The sequence below is a fragment of the Trematomus bernacchii genome, unplaced genomic scaffold (assembly GCF_902827165.1).
Source record: "Trematomus bernacchii unplaced genomic scaffold, fTreBer1.1, whole genome shotgun sequence".
Taxonomy (NCBI): domain Eukaryota; kingdom Metazoa; phylum Chordata; class Actinopteri; order Perciformes; family Nototheniidae; genus Trematomus; species Trematomus bernacchii.
The window spans coordinates 1,494-19,967 of NW_022987997.1; the positions used below are offsets into that span (position 1 = coordinate 1,494).

Below are 18,474 nucleotides of genomic sequence, written 5' to 3' on the forward strand. Positions count from 1 at the left end.
AACCAGACTTATAGAAACACAGAACCAGACTTATAGAAACACAGAACCAGACTTATAGAAACACAGAACCAGAAACACAGAACCAGACTTATAGAAACACAGAACCAGAAACACAGAACCAGACTTATAGAAACACAGAAAGACAGAACCAGACTTATAGAAACACAGAAAGACAGAACCAGACCTATAGAAACACAGAACCAGAAACACAGAACCAGACTTATAGAAACACAGAAAGACAGAACCAGACTTATAGAAACACAGAAAGACAGAACCAGACCTATAGAAACACAGAACCAGAAACACAGAACCAGACTTATAGAAACACAGAACCAGAAACACAGAACCAGACTTATAGAAACACAGAACCAGAAACACAGAACCAGACTTATAGAAACACAGAAACACAGAACCAGACTTATAGAAACACAGAACCAGACTTATAGAAACACAGAACCAGACTTATAGAAACACAGAACCAGACTTATAGAAACACAGAACCAGAAACACAGAACCAGACTTATAGAAACACAGAACCAGACTTATAGAAACACAGAACCAGACTTATAGAAACACAGAACCAGAAACACAGAACCAGACTTATAGAAACACAGAACCAGAAACACAGAACCAGACTTATAGAAACACAGAACCAGAAACACAGAACCAGACTTATAGAAACACAGAACCAGACTTATAGAAACACAGAACCAGACTTATAGAAACACAGAACCAGAAACACAGAACCAGACTTATAGAAACACAGAACCAGAAACACAGAACCAGACTTATAGAAACACAGAAAGACAGAACCAGACTTATAGAAACACAGAAAGACAGAACCAGACCTATAGAAACACAGAACCAGAAACACAGAACCAGACTTATAGAAACACAGAAAGACAGAACCAGACTTATAGAAACACAGAAAGACAGAACCAGACCTATAGAAACACAGAACCAGAAACACAGAACCAGACTTATAGAAACACAGAACCAGAAACACAGAACCAGACTTATAGAAACACAGAACCAGAAACACAGAACCAGACTTATAGAAACACAGAAACACAGAACCAGACTTATAGAAACACAGAACCAGACTTATAGAAACACAGAACCAGACTTATAGAAACACAGAACCAGAAACACAGAACCAGACTTATAGAAACACAGAACCAGAAAACACAGAACCAGACTTATAGAAACACAGAACCAGACACACAGAACCAGACTTATAGAAACACAGAACCAGACTTATAGAAACACAGAACCAGAAACACAGAACCAGAAACACAGAACCAGACTTATAGAAACACAGAACCAGAAACACAGAACCAGACTTATAGAAACACAGAAAGACAGAACCAGACTTATAGAAACACAGAAAGACAGAACCAGACTTATAGAAACACAGAACCAGAAACAGACTTATAGAAACACAGAACCAGAAACACAGAACCAGACTTATAGAAACACAGAACCAGACTTATAGAAACACAGAACCAGAAACACAGAACCAGACTTATAGAAACACAGAACCAGAACCAGACTTATAGAAACACAGAACCAGAAACACAGAACCAGACTTATAGAAACACAGAACCAGAAACACAGAACCAGACTTATAGAAACACAGAACCAGAAACACAGAACCAGACTTATAGAAACACAGAAAGACAGAACCAGACTTATAGAAACATAGAACCAGACTTATAGAAACACAGAACCAGAACCAGACTTATAGAACACAGAACCAGAACCAGACTTATAGAAGAACACAGAACCAGACTTATAGAAACACAGAACCAGACTTATAGAAAACACAGAACCAGAAACACAGAACCAGAACCAGACTTATAGAAACACAGAACCAGAAACACAGAACCAGACTTATAGAAACACAGAAAGACAGAACCAGATTTATAGAAACACAGAACCAGAAACACAGAACCAGACTTATAGAAACACAGAACCAGACTTATAGAAACACAGAACCAGACTTATAGAAACACAGAACCAGACTTATAGAAACACAGAACCAGAAACACAGAACCAGACTTATAGAAACACAGAACCAGAAACACAGAACCAGACTTATAGAAACACAGAACCAGACTTATAGAAACACAGAACCAGACTTATAGAAACACAGAACCAGAAACACAGAACCAGACTTATAGAAACACAGAACCAGAAACACAGAACCAGAAACACAGAACCAGACTTATAGAAACACAGAAAGACAGAACCAGATTTATAGAAACACAGAACCAGAAACACAGAACCAGACTTATAGAAACACAGAACCAGAAACACAGAACCAGACTTATAGAAACACAGAACCAGACTTATAGAAACACAGAACCAGACTTATAGAAACACAGAACCAGAAACACAGAACCAGACTTATAGAAACACAGAACCAGAAACACAGAACCAGACTTATAGAAACACAGAACCAGACTTATAGAAACACAGAACCAGACTTATAGAAACAAACACAGAACACAGAGAACACAGACCATACTTTATAGAAACACAGAACCAGAAACACAGAACCAGACTTATAGAAACACAGAAAGACAGAACCAGACCTTATAGAAACACAGAAAGGACAGAACCAGACCTATAGAAAACACAGAACCAGAAACACATAACCAGACTTATAGAAAAAACAGAAAGACAGAACCAGACTTATAGAAAACACAGAAAGACAGAACCAGACCTATAGAAACACAGAACCAGAAACACAGAACCAGACTTATAGAAACACAGAACCAGAAACACAGAACCAGACTTATAGAAACACAGAACCAGAAACACAGAACCAGACTTATAGAAACACAGAAACACAGAACCAGACTTATAGAAACACAGAACCAGACTTATAGAAACACAGAACCAGACTTATAGAAACACAGAACCAGACTTATAGAAACACAGAACCAGAACCAGACTTATAGAAACACAGAGCCAGAACCAGACTTATAGAAACACAGAACCAGAAACACAGAACCAGACTTATAGAAACACAGAACCAGAACCAGACTTATAGAAACACAGAACCAGAAACACAGAACCAGACTTATAGAAACACAGAACCAGAAACAGACTTATAGAAACACAGAACCAGAAACACAGAACCAGACTTATAGAAACACAGAACCAGAAACAGACTTATAGAAACACAGAACCAGAAACACAGAACCAGACTTATAGAAACACAGAACCAGAAACACAGAACCAGACTTATAGAAACACAGAACCAGAAACACAGAACCAGACTTATAGAAACACAGAACCAGAACCAGACTTATAGAAACACAGAACCAGACTTATAGAAACACAGAACCAGACTTATAGAAACACAGAACCAGAAACACAGAACCAGACTTATAGAAACACAGAACCAGAAACACAGAACCAGACTTATAGAAACACAGAAAGACAGAACCAGACTTATAGAAACATAGAACCAGAACCAGACTTATAGAAACACAGAACCAGAACCAGACTTATAGAAACACAGAACCAGAAACCAGACTTATAGAAACACAGAACCAGACTTATAGAAAACACAGAACCAGACTTATAGAAACACAGAACCAGAAACACAGAACCAGACTTATAGAAACACAGAACCAGAAACACAGAACCAGACTTATAGAAACACAGAAAGACAGAACCAGATTTATAGAAACACAGAACCAGAAACACAGAACCAGACTTATAGAAACACAGAACCAGAAACACAGAACCAGACTTATAGAAACACAGAACCAGACTTATAGAAACACAGAACCAGACTTATAGAAACACAGAACCAGAAACACAGAACCAGACTTATAGAAACACAGAACCAGAACCAGACTTATAGAAACACAGAACCAGAAACACAGAACCAGACTTATAGAAACACAGAACCAGACTTATAGAAACACACTTATAGAAACACAGAACCAGACTTATAGAAACACAGAACCAGAAACACAGAACCAGACTTATAGAAACACAGAACTAGAAACACAGAACCAGACTTATAGAAACACAGAAAGACAGAACCAGACTTATAGAAACACAGAACCAGACTTATAGAAACACAGAAAGACAGAACCAGATTTATAGAAACACAGAAACAGAAACACAGAACCAGACTTATAGAAACACAGAACCAGAACCAGACTTATAGAAACACAGAACCAGACTTATAGAAACACAGAACCAGACTTATAGAAACACAGAACCAGAAACACAGAACCAGACTTATAGAAACACAGAACCAGAAACACAGAACCAGACTTATAGAAACACAGAACCAGACTTATAGAAACACAGAACCAGAAACACAGAACCAGAAACACAGAACCAGACTTATAGAAACACAGAACCAGAAACACAGAACCAGACTTATAGAAACACAGAAAGACAGAACCAGACCTATAGAAACACAGAACCAGAAACACAGAACCAGACTTATAGAAACACAGAAAGACAGAACCAGACTTATAGAAACACAGAACCAGAAACACAGAACCAGACTTATAGAAACACAGAACCAGACTTATAGAAACACAGAACCAGACTTATAGAAACACAGAACCAGAAAGACAGAACCAGACTTATAGAAACACAGAACCAGAAACACAGAACCAGACTTATAGAAACACAGAACCAGAAACACAGAACCAGACTTATAGAAACACAGAACCAGAAACACAGAACCAGACTTATAGAAACACAGAACCAGAAAGACAGAACCAGACTTATAGAAACACAGAACCAGAAACACAGAACCAGACTTATAGAAACACAGAAAGACAGAACCAGACTTATAGAAGAGGATATGAACCCTGACCTGTCCTCCGTTCTGTCCCGTGAAGATGAAGCAGTTGTTGTCTAACCGAAACAGAGATGAACCCTTTTAATCTGCTTCCTCAGGCTAACGCTTGGGCCTCTCAGACCCGGGCTAATCAGTTTCAAGTGGTTTAAAGTGGTTTAAAGTGGTTTAAAGTGGTTTAAAGTGGTTAACAGTGGTTTACAGCAGGTTAAATCAGTTGAGTGGGAGCAGTGAATCTTCTGTGTAATCCGAGGATCTGAGTGGGTTTACAGGTGCTCTCAGGTGAAGGGGTCAAAGGGGAACCTGAAGTCACAGACTGACAGCTCTGTTATTCAGTATACATATACAGTACACAGATCAATGTGACTTCAGACAAAGTTAATAACTGTATTTAGCCCGGTGACTTTTGTGCAGAGGTGCAACACAAGGAGCAACAATACAGAGAGATTTATATTTAGATCTTTTATTCATTTCATTTCCATCTTTATTTCAAACAGATTAAAAAACAACAAATACAAAATAACAAATGTGAATACCGTATTGTTAGAATACAGTATTTATCAATATTCATAATAATATTTATATATTCAACACAAATATTCATAATAATAATAAATGCTATGTGTCCAAAGGGAGCAGGAGGAAGCAGATGCTTATTGATCCCCCTCACTTCCTGCTGATCAATGATTATCCTTTCAATCATTTCTCCTCTTCATTCTCATACTTTCCCAAAGAAGTGTTTCTGTGCATCCTTCAAAGTGAATGCTATGTGTGCTTTGTTTGAACTCCTGCTCCAAGCCGCTCCATGAAACCACCCCACAGATTGTTCTGCTCTTCTCAGAGCTCTTCTGACCTTGAGTTGTTTCAGATGTAGACCTCCTCTCAGATGATACCCCCCCTCTCTGTCTCTGAACAACGTCTGTCGTGTCCTAGCAAGTAGATGATCTCCTCTCAGATGATACCCCCCCTCTCTGTCTATGAACAACGTCTGTAGTGTCCTAGCAAGTAGATGATCTCCTCTCAGATGATACCCCCCCTCTCTGTCTCTGAGCAACGTCTGTAGTGTCCTAGCAAGTAGATGATCTCTTGCTCTGTACATGATGCAGTTTGAAATGTAACCAGATCAGTAAACTTCAGTGTGTGTGACTTCAAGAATAATGAATGAGTGTGTTCAAGATATCCAACATTATTGATTACTCTTAGAGCCCTTTTTTGTAATGTGCATAATGGCTGCAGGTTGGTTTTGTAAGTTGGTTTTAACTTTTATTCCTCTGGATTGTGAGAAACAGCATTTTGATCTTCCCGTCTGTATCTCACACATAGAAGATGGAGATGACTCAGAACATGAGCTATTAGCGTGCCGGAGGATCTAAAAGCATTCAGCAGCTATCTGTTCTCACAGAAAGCTCCTCACACAGGTGAGTGACGTCATGGACTCAGTCCGCCTGGAAGCTTCAGAAAAGCAGCTTCCAGAAGTAAATCCTCTTAGTTCTCTGGTTATTATCGGTGTGTTGATAAAGAGGACTGGAGTTAGGGTTTATCAGACGGGAGGGTGGGATTATCGCTGCGTATATAAAGAGGCTGCAGACTGGAGCTGTGTTATACAGTCGGAGGTCACGATGGGGAAGCACTTCCACCTTTACGAGAATGTCTCGAACATCAGTCCCTTCGAAGGCCCTCAGTATCACCTGGCCCCCCTCTGGGCCTTCCACCTGCAGACCGTCTTCATGGGCCTGGTCTTCCTTGCCGGGACGCCTCTCAACTTACTCGTGCTCTTCGTCACGCTGAAGCACAAGAAGCTGAGGGTTCCTCTGAACTACATCCTGGTGAACGTGTCGGCCGCGGGCTTCATCTTCGTCACCTTCTCCGTCAGCCAGGTGTTCATCTCCAGCACCAGAGGCTATTTCTTCCTGGGACACACCATGTGCAGCCTGGAGTCCGCCATGGGCTCCATCGCAGGTACATCTTATTATTTATACCAACAAATAAGAGAATAAATCATCAACGTTTTCATATTATAGATTCTGAATTCACAGGAAATATTACATGTTGAAATAAAAGCTTCTAAATGTATTAGTTCTTATTTATCTCTTCTGGAGGTTTAATAAGACATTCACTTTGAATGGGGAGACGTCACGCTTTGCCCAACTGCATTGTGGTTCCGTTGCTTGGCTTTGCCTCCGTTGCTCGCGCTGAGTTGAGAAAAGTTCAACTTTTCAAGCGTCGACGGAAGCGCCAGCCAATCAAATCAACGTGATGGAACCGTGTGTAGGTTACGTTAGGGTTCCTGTGTTCTCCTCTGACTTCCTGTTGACCTGTAACTCCCTGTTCTCCTCTGACTTCCTGTTGACCTGTAACTCCCTGTTCTCCTCTGACTTCCTGTTGACCTGTAACTCCCTGTTCTCCTCCATGACTTCAGGGCTGGTGACGGCCTGGTCTCTGGCAGTCTTGTCTCTGGAGAGGTATTTTGTGATCTGTAAGCCTCTGGGGGCCTTCACGTTCACAAACAACCATGCTGTGGCTGCGGTCGCCTTCACCTGGTTCATGGGGATCGGCTGTGCCATCCCACCTTTCTTCGGCTGGAGCAGGTAGGGGACCGGGTCTGCTGCCTCTGCAGGTGTTCTCAGGTGTTCTCAGGTGATCTCAGGTGATCTAAGGTTTATCTCAGGTGGTCTCAGGTGATCTAAGGTTTATCTCAGGTGGTCTCAGGTGATCTAAGGTTTATCTCAGGGGTTCTCAGATGATCTCAGGTGATCTCAGATGATCTCAGGTGATCTAAGGTTTATCTCAGGTGGTCTCAGGTGATCTAAGGTTTATCTCAGGGGTTCTCAGATGATCTCAGGTGATCTCAGGTGGTCTCAGGTGATCTAAGGTTTATCTCAGGTGGTCTCAGGTGATCTAAGGTTTATCTCAGGTGGTCTCAGGTGATCTAAGGTTTATCTCAGGTGGTCTCAGGTGATCTAAGGTTTATCTCAGGTGGTCTCAGGTGATCTAAGGTTTATCTCAGGTGGTCTCAGGTGATCTAAGGTTTATCTCAGGGGTTCTCAGATGATCTCAGGTGATCTCAGATGATCTCAGGTGGTCTCAGGTGATCTCAGGTGGTCTCAGGTTTATCTCAGATGATCTCAGATGTTCTCAGGTGATCCCAGGTGATCTCAGGTTTATCTCAGATGTTCTCAGTTGATCTCAGGTGATCTCAGGTGATCTCAGTTGATCTCAGGTGGTCTCAGGTGATCTCAGTTGATCTCAGGTGGTCTCAGGTGATCTCAGTTGATCTCAGGTGATCTCAGGTGGTCTCAGGTTTATCTCAGATGATCTCAGATGATCTCAGATGTTCTCAGTTGATCTCAGGTGGTCTCAGGTGATCTCAGTTCTTCTCAGATGGTATCAGGTCTAACATGGTTCTGGTGTCAGGTACATCCCTGAAGGCCTGGGCTGCGCCTGTGGACCGGACTGGTACACTCACAATGAGGAGTTTCACTGCAGCAGCTACACCGCCTTCCTGATGGTGACCTGCTTCATCAGCCCGCTCAGCATCATCATCTTCTGCTACGCCCAGCTGCTGATGACCCTCAGAGCCGTGAGTCCCCTACCCATCTATACCTCTATAGATCTATACCTCTGAAGGCCTATACCTCTGTAGATCTATACATCTACACACCCATACATCTACACATACATCAGCTGCTGAGGACCCTCAGAGCTGTGTGTCCCCCTCTGTCTCTTTACACCCATCCATCAGTCAGCGTTGGTGTGTAGATTCATGTTTCCTGTTGTTGTGTAGGTGGCGGCGCAGCAGGCCGAGTCTGTCTCCACCCAGAAGGCGGAGAAGGAGGTCTCCAGGATGATCGTGGTGATGGTGGGATCCTTCCTCGTCTGTTACGGTCCCTACGCCCTCGCTGCCCTGTACTTCGCCTACTCCACGGAACAGAACAAAGACTACAGACTGGTGGCCATCCCTGCCCTGTTCTCCAAGAGCTCCTGTGTCTACAACCCTCTGATCTACGCCTTCATGAACAAACAGGTGAGAGACAGACAGATGGGACAGACAGGTGAGAGACAGACAGGTGGGACAGACAGGTGATACAGACAGGTGAGAGACACATAGGTGGGACAGACAGGTGAGAGACACATAGGTGGGACAGACAGGTGAGAGACAGACAGGTGGGTGATACAGACAGGTGAGAGACACATAGGTGGGACACACAGGTGATACAGACAGGTGAGAGAGACAGGTGAGAAACATACAGGTGAGAGACAGACACACAGGTGAGAGACAGACAGGTGAGAGACAGACAGGTGGGTGATACAGACAGGTGAGAGACACACAGGTGGGACACACAGGTGATACAGACAGGTGAGAGAGAGAGACAGGTGAGAGACAGACAGGTGAGAGACACAAAGGTGGGACACACAGGTGATACAGACAGGTGAGAGAGACAGGTGAGAAACATACAGGTGAGAGACAGACACACAGGTGAGAGACAGACAGGTGAGAGACAGACAGGTGAGAGACAGACAGGTGAGAGACAGACAGGTGAGAGACAGACAGGTGAGAGACAGACAGGTGGGTGATACAGACAGGTGAGAGACACATAGGTGGGACACACAGGTGATACAGACAGGTGAGAGACAGACAGGAGAGAGACAGATAGGAGAGAGACAGATAGGAGAGAGACAGACAGGAGAGAGACAGATAGGAGAGAGACAGGCAGGAGAGAGACAGACAGGAGAGAGAGAGACAGGAGAGAGAGACAGACAGGAGAGAGACAGACAGGAGAGAGACAGACAGGTGAGAGACAGACAGGTGGGTGATACAGACAGGTGAGAGACACATAGGTGGGACACACAGGTGATACAGACAGGTGAGAGAGAGAGACAGGTGAGAGACAGACAGGTGAGAGACACAAAGGTGGGACACACAGGTGATACAGACAGGTGAGAAACATACAGGTGAGAGACAGACACACAGGTGAGAGACAGACAGGTGAGAGACAGACAGGAGAGAGACAGATAGGAGAGAGACAGATAGGAGAGAGACAGGCAGGAGAGAGACAGACAGGAGAGAGAGAGACAGGAGAGAGAGACAGACAGGAGAGAGACAGACAGGAGAGAGACAGACAGGAGAGAGAGTCAGACAGACAGACAGGCAGGAGAGAGACAGATAGGAGAGAGACATATAGGAGAGAGACAGACAGGAGAGAGAGAGACAGGAGAGAGAGACAGACAGGAGAGAGACAGACAGGTGAGAGACAGACAGGTGGGTGATACAGACAGGTGAGAGACACATAGGTGGGACAGACAGGTGAGAGAGACATAGGTGGGACAGACAGGTGAGAGACACATAGGTGGGACAGACAGGTGAGAGACACATAGGTGGGACAGACAGGTGATACAGACAGGTGGGAGACACACAGGTGGGACACACAGGTGATACAGACAGGTGAGAGAGAGAGACAGGTGAGAGACAGACAGGTGAGAGACACACAGGTGGGACACACAGGTGATACAGACAGGTGAGAGAGAGAGACAGGTGAGAGACAGACAGGTGAGAGACACAAAGGTGGGACACACAGGTGATACAGACAGGTGAGAGAGAGAGACAGGTGAGAGACAGACAGGTGAGAGACACATAGGTGGGACACAAAGGTGATACAGACAGGTGGGAGACACACAGGTGGGACACACAGGTGATACAGACAGGTGAGAGAGAGAGACAGGTGAGAGACAGACAGGTGAGAGACACACAGGTGGGACACACAGGTGATACAGACAGGTGAGAGAGAGAGACAGGTGAGAGACAGACAGGTGAGAGACACAAAGGTGGGACACACAGGTGATACAGACAGGTGAGAGAGACAGGTGAGAAACATACAGGTGAGAGACAGACACACAGGTGAGAGACAGACAGGTGAGAGACAGACAGGTGAGAGACAGACAGGTGAGAGACAGACAGGTGAGAGACAGACAGGTGGGTGATACAGACAGGTGAGAGACACATAGGTGATACAGACAGGTGAGAGACAGACAGGAGAGAGACAGACAGGAGAGAGACAGACAGGTGAGAGACAGACAGGTGAGAGACACACAGGTGGGACACACAGGTGATACAGACAGGTGAGAGAGAGAGACAGGTGAGAGACAGACAGGTGAGAGACACAAAGGTGGGACACACAGGTGATACAGACAGGTGAGAGAGACAGGTGAGAAACATACAGGTGAGAGACAGACACACAGGTGAGAGACAGACAGGTGAGAGACAGACAGGTGGGTGATACAGACAGGTGAGAGACACACAGGTGGGACACACAGGTGATACAGACAGGTGAGAGAGAGAGACAGGTGAGAGACAGACAGGTGAGAGACACAAAGGTGGGACACACAGGTGATACAGACAGGTGAGAGAGACAGGTGAGAAACATACAGGTGAGAGACAGACACACAGGTGAGAGACAGACAGGTGAGAGACAGACAGGTGAGAGACAGACAGGTGAGAGACAGACAGGTGAGAGACAGACAGGTGAGAGACAGACAGGTGGGTGATACAGACAGGTGAGAGACACATAGGTGGGACACACAGGTGATACAGACAGGTGAGAGACAGACAGGAGAGAGACAGATAGGAGAGAGACAGATAGGAGAGAGACAGACAGGAGAGAGACAGATAGGAGAGAGACAGGCAGGAGAGAGACAGACAGGAGAGAGAGAGACAGGAGAGAGAGACAGACAGGAGAGAGACAGACAGGAGAGAGACAGATAGGAGAGAGACAGACAGGTGAGAGACAGACAGGAGAGAGACAGATAGGAGAGAGACAGATAGGAGAGAGACAGACAGGAGAGAGACAGATAGGAGAGAGACAGGCAGGAGAGAGACAGACAGGAGAGAGAGAGACAGGAGAGAGAGACAGACAGGAGAGAGACAGACAGGAGAGAGACAGACAGGTGAGAGACAGACAGGTGGGTGATACAGACAGGTGAGAGACACATAGGTGGGACACACAGGTGATACAGACAGGTGAGAGAGAGAGACAGGTGAGAGACAGACAGGTGAGAGACAGACAGGTGAGAGACACATAGGTGGGACACACAGGTGATACAGACAGGTGAGAAACATACAGGTGAGAGACAGACACACAGGTGAGAGACAGACAGGTGAGAGACAGACAGGTGGGTGATACAGACAGGTGAGAGACAGACAGGAGAGAGACAGATAGGAGAGAGACAGATAGGAGAGAGACAGATAGGAGAGAGACAGGCAGGAGAGAGACAGATAGGAGAGAGACAGGCAGGAGAGAGACAGACAGGAGAGAGAGAGACAGGAGAGAGACAGACAGGAGAGAGACAGACAGGAGAGAGACAGATAGGAGAGAGACAGACAGGAGAGAGAGAGACAGGAGAGAGAGACAGACAGGAGAGAGACAGACAGGAGAGAGACAGACAGGTGAGAGACAGACAGGTGGGTGATACAGACAGGTGAGAGACACATAGGTGGGACAGACAGGTGAGAGACACATAGGTGGGACAGACAGGTGAGAGACACATAGGTGGGACAGACAGGTGAGAGACACATAGGTGGGACAGACAGGTGATACAGACAGGTGGGAGACACACAGGTGGGACACACAGGTGATACAGACAGGTGAGAGAGAGAGACAGGTGAGAGACAGACAGGTGAGAGACACACAGGTGGGACACACAGGTGATACAGACAGGTGAGAGAGAGAGACAGGTGAGAGACAGACAGGTGAGAGACACAAAGGTGGGACACACAGGTGATACAGACAGGTGAGAGAGAGAGACAGGTGAGAGACAGACAGGTGAGAGACACAAAGGTGATACAGACAGGTGGGAGACACACAGGTGGGACACACAGGTGATACAGACAGGTGAGAGAGAGAGACAGGTGAGAGACAGACAGGTGAGAGACACACAGGTGGGACACACAGGTGATACAGACAGGTGAGAGAGAGAGACAGGTGAGAGACAGACAGGTGAGAGACACAAAGGTGGGACACACAGGTGATACAGACAGGTGAGAGAGACAGGTGAGAAACATACAGGTGAGAGACAGACACACAGGTGAGAGACAGACAGGTGAGAGACAGACAGGTGAGAGACAGACAGGTGAGAGACAGACAGGGAGAGACAGACAGGTGGGTGATACAGACAGGTGAGAGACACATAGGTGGGACACACAGGTGATACAGACAGGTGAGAGACAGACAGGAGAGAGACAGATAGGAGAGAGACAGATAGGAGAGAGACAGACAGGAGAGAGACAGATAGGAGAGAGACAGGCAGGAGAGAGACAGACAGGAGAGAGACAGACAGGAGAGAGACAGATAGGAGAGAGACAGATAGGAGAGAGACAGACAGGAGAGAGAGAGACAGGAGAGAGAGACAGACAGGAGAGAGACAGACAGGAGAGAGACAGACAGGTGAGAGACAGACAGGTGGGTGATACAGACAGGTGAGAGACACATAGGTGGGACACACAGGTGATACAGACAGGTGAGAGAGAGAGACAGGTGAGAGACAGACAGGTGAGAGACAGACAGGTGGGTGATACAGACAGGTGAGAGACAGACAGGAGAGAGACAGATAGGAGAGAGACAGATAGGAGAGAGACAGATAGGAGAGAGACAGGCAGGAGAGAGACAGATAGGAGAGAGACAGGCAGGAGAGAGACAGACAGGAGAGAGAGAGACAGGAGAGAGAGACAGACAGGAGAGAGACAGACAGGAGAGAGACAGACAGGAGAGAGAGTCAGACAGACAGACAGGCAGGAGAGAGACAGATAGGAGAGAGACATATAGGAGAGAGACAGACAGGAGAGAGAGAGACAGGAGAGAGAGACAGACAGGAGAGAGACAGACAGGAGAGAGACAGACAGGTGAGAGACAGACAGGTGGGTGATACAGACAGGTGAGAGACACATAGGTGGGACACACAGGTGATACAGACAGGAGAGAGACAGACAGGAGAGAGACAGATAGGAGAGAGACAGATAGGAGAGAGACAGACAGGAGAGAGACAGATAGGAGAGAGACAGATAGGAGAGAGACAGACAGGAGAGAGACAGATAGGAGAGAGACAGACAGGAGAGAGACAGACAGGAGAGAGACAGATAGGAGAGAGACAGGCAGGAGAGAGACAGATAGGAGAGAGACAGACAGGAGAGAGACAGACAGGAGAGAGACAGATAGGAGAGAGACAGACAGGAGAGAGACAGATAGGAGAGAGACAGACAGGAGAGAGACAGACAGGAGAGAGACAGACAGGAGAGAGACAGACAGGAGAGAGACAGACAGGAGAGAGAGACAGACAGGAGAGAGACAGACAGGAGAGAGACAGACAGGAGAGAGACAGACAGGAGAGAGACAGACAGGTGAGAGACAGACAGGTGGGTGATACAGACAGGTGAGAGACACATAGGTGGGACAGACAGGTGAGAGACACATAGGTGGGACAGACAGGTGAGAGACACATAGGTGGGACAGACAGGTGAGAGACACATAGGTGGGACAGACAGGTGATACAGACAGGTGGGAGACACACAGGTGGGACACACAGGTGATACAGACAGGTGAGAGAGAGAGACAGGTGAGAGACAGACAGGTGAGAGACACACAGGTGGGACACACAGGTGATACAGACAGGTGAGAGAGAGAGACAGGTGAGAGACAGACAGGTGAGAGACAGACAGGTGAGAGACACATAGGTGGGACACACAGGTGATACAGACAGGTGAGAAACATACAGGTGAGAGACAGACACACAGGTGAGAGACAGACAGGTGAGAGACAGACAGGTGGGGTGATACAGACAGGTGAGAGACAGACAGGAGAGAGACAGATAGGAGAGAGACAGATAGGAGAGAGACAGATAGGAGAGAGACAGGCAGGAGAGAGACAGATAGGAGAGAGACAGGCAGGAGAGAGACAGACAGGAGAGAGAGAGACAGGAGAGAGACAGACAGGAGAGAGACAGACAGGAGAGAGACATATAGGAGAGAGACAGACAGGAGAGAGAGAGACAGGAGAGAGAGACAGACGACAGACAGGAGAGAGACAGACAGGAGAGAGACAGACAGGTGAGAGACAGACAGGTGGGTGATACAGACAGGTGAGAGACACATAGGTGGGACAGACAGGTGAGAGACACATAGGTGGGACAGACAGGTGAGAGACACATAGGTGGGACAGACAGGTGAGAGACACATAGGTGGGACAGACAGGTGATACAGACAGGTGGGAGACACACAGGTGGGACACACAGGTGATACAGACAGGTGAGAGAGAGAGACAGGTGAGAGACAGACAGGTGAGAGACACACAGGTGGGACACACAGGTGATACAGACAGGTGAGAGAGAGAGACAGGTGAGAGACAGACAGGTGAGAGACACAAAGGTGGGACACACAGGTGATACAGACAGGTGAGAGAGAGAGACAGGTGAGAGACAGACAGGTGAGAGACACAAAGGTGATACAGACAGGTGGGAGACACACAGGTGGGACACACAGGTGATACAGACAGGTGAGAGAGAGAGACAGGTGAGAGACAGACAGGTGAGAGACACACAGGTGGGACACACAGGTGGGACAGACAGGTGAGAGAGAGAGACAGGTGAGAGACAGACAGGTGAGAGACAGACAGGTGAGAGACACATAGGTGGGACACACAGGTGATACAGACAGGTGAGAAACATACAGGTGAGAGACAGACACACAGGTGAGAGACAGACAGGTGAGAGACAGACAGGTGGGTGATACAGACAGGTGAGAGACAGACAGGAGAGAGACAGATAGGAGAGAGACAGATAGGAGAGAGACAGATAGGAGAGAGACAGGCAGGAGAGAGACAGATAGGAGAGAGACAGGCAGGAGAGAGACAGACAGGAGAGAGAGAGACAGGAGAGAGACAGACAGGAGAGAGACAGACAGGAGAGAGACAGACAGGAGAGAGACAGACAGGAGAGAGAGAGACAGGAGAGAGAGACAGACAGGAGAGAGACAGACAGGAGAGAGACAGACAGGTGAGAGACAGACAGGTGGGTGATACAGACAGGTGAGAGACACATAGGTGGGACAGACAGGTGAGAGACACATAGGTGGGACAGACAGGTGAGAGACACATAGGTGGGACAGACAGGTGAGAGACACATAGGTGGGACAGACAGGTGATACAGACAGGTGGGAGACACACAGGTGGGACACACAGGTGATACAGACAGGTGAGAGAGAGAGACAGGTGAGAGACAGACAGGTGAGAGACACACAGGTGGGACACACAGGTGATACAGACAGGTGAGAGAGAGAGACAGGTGAGAGACAGACAGGTGAGAGACACAAAGGTGGGACACACAGGTGATACAGACAGGTGAGAGAGAGAGACAGGTGAGAGACAGACAGGTGAGAGACACAAAGGTGATACAGACAGGTGGGAGACACACAGGTGGGACACACAGGTGATACAGACAGGTGAGAGAGAGAGACAGGTGAGAGACAGACAGGTGAGAGACACACAGGTGGGACACACAGGTGATACAGACAGGTGAGAGAGAGAGACAGGTGAGAGACAGACAGGTGAGAGACACAAAGGTGGGACACACAGGTGATACAGACAGGTGAGAGAGACAGGTGAGAAACATACAGGTGAGAGACAGACACACAGGTGAGAGACAGACAGGTGAGAGACAGACAGGTGAGAGACAGACAGGTGAGAGACAGACAGGTGAGAGACAGACAGGTGGGTGATACAGACAGGTGAGAGACACATAGGTGGGACACACAGGTGATACAGACAGGTGAGAGACAGACAGGAGAGAGACAGATAGGAGAGAGACAGATAGGAGAGAGACAGACAGGAGAGAGACAGATAGGAGAGAGACAGATAGGAGAGAGACAGACAGGAGAGAGAGAGACAGGAGAGAGAGACAGACAGGAGAGAGACAGACAGGAGAGAGACAGACAGGAGAGAGACAGACAGGAGAGAGACAGACAGGTGAGAGACAGACAGGTGGGTGATACAGACAGGTGAGAGACACATAGGTGGGACACACAGGTGATACAGACAGGTGAGAGAGAGAGACAGGTGAGAGACAGACAGGTGAGAGACAGACAGGTGGGTGATACAGACAGGTGAGAGACAGACAGGAGAGAGACAGATAGGAGAGAGACAGATAGGAGAGAGACAGATAGGAGAGAGACAGGCAGGAGAGAGACAGATAGGAGAGAGACAGGCAGGAGAGAGACAGACAGGAGAGAGAGAGACAGGAGAGAGAGACAGACAGGAGAGAGACAGACAGGAGAGAGACAGACAGGAGAGAGAGTCAGACAGACAGACAGGCAGGAGAGAGACAGATAGGAGAGAGACATATAGGAGAGAGACAGACAGGAGAGAGAGAGACAGGAGAGAGAGACAGACAGGAGAGAGACAGACAGGAGAGAGACAGACAGGTGAGAGACAGACAGGTGGGTGATACAGACAGGTGAGAGACACATAGGTGGGACACACAGGTGATACAGACAGGAGAGAGACAGACAGGAGAGAGACAGATAGGAGAGAGACAGATAGGAGAGAGACAGACAGGAGAGAGACAGATAGGAGAGAGACAGATAGGAGAGAGACAGACAGGAGAGAGACAGATAGGAGAGAGACAGACAGGAGAGAGACAGACAGGAGAGAGACAGATAGGAGAGAGACAGGCAGGAGAGAGACAGATAGGAGAGAGACAGACAGGAGAGAGACAGACAGGAGAGAGACAGATAGGAGAGAGACAGACAGGAGAGAGACAGATAGTAGAGAGACAGACAGGAGAGAGACAGACAGGAGAGAGACAGACAGGAGAGAGACAGATAGGAGAGAGACAGGCAGGAGAGAGACAGATAGGAGAGAGACAGATAGGAGAGAGACAGACAGGAGAGAGACAGATAGGAGAGAGACAGATAGGAGAGAGACAGATAGGAGAGAGACAGATAGGAGAGAGACAGACAGGAGAGAGACAGATAGGAGAGAGACAGATAGGAGAGAGACAGATAGGAGAGAGACAGACAGGAGAGAGACAGGCAGGAGAGAGACAGATAGGAGAGAGACAGACAGGAGAGAGACAGACAGGAGAGAGACAGATAGGAGAGAGACAGACAGGAGAGAGACAGATAGGAGAGAGACAGACAGGAGAGAGACAGACAGGAGAGAGACAGACAGGAGAGAGACAGACAGGAGAGAGACAGACAGGAGAGAGAGACAGACAGGAGAGAGACAGACAGGAGAGAGAGACAGACAGACAGACAGACAGGAGAGAGACAGACAGGAGAGAGAGACAGACAGGAGAGAGACAGACAGGAGAGAGAGACAGACAGACAGACAGACAGGAGAGAGACAGACAGGAGAGAGACAGACAGGTGAACAGGATGTCTAACAGGTGATTTCTCTTCTTCTCGCCTCAGTTTAAAGGCTGCATCATGGAGACAGTGTTTGGGAAGAACACAGAGGACTCCTCTCAAGTATCTACCTCAAAGACTGAGGTGTCTTCAGTGTCTTAACGATGGGACAAAATGACGACTGATTAAAGGATGATTTCTGATAATGTAAATATAGTAAAATAAATGAAATGTAAAACACAGTCTCTGA

At 47.1% G+C, this 18,474-nt stretch overlaps 1 protein-coding gene across 1 annotated transcript; it reads left to right on the forward strand.

Moving 5' to 3' along the window:
• Window positions 1-6,459: 6,459 nt before the first annotated feature.
• opn1sw1 (opsin 1 (cone pigments), short-wave-sensitive 1) lies at window positions 6,460-18,386 on the forward strand. Its single transcript, XM_034117212.1, has 5 exons — window positions 6,460-6,799; window positions 7,260-7,428; window positions 8,255-8,420; window positions 8,625-8,864; window positions 18,291-18,386. The coding sequence occupies exons 1-5, from the start codon at window positions 6,460-6,462 to the stop codon at window positions 18,384-18,386; spliced, it is 1,011 nt and encodes a 336-aa protein (XP_033973103.1).
• Window positions 18,387-18,474: the final 88 nt, after the last annotated feature.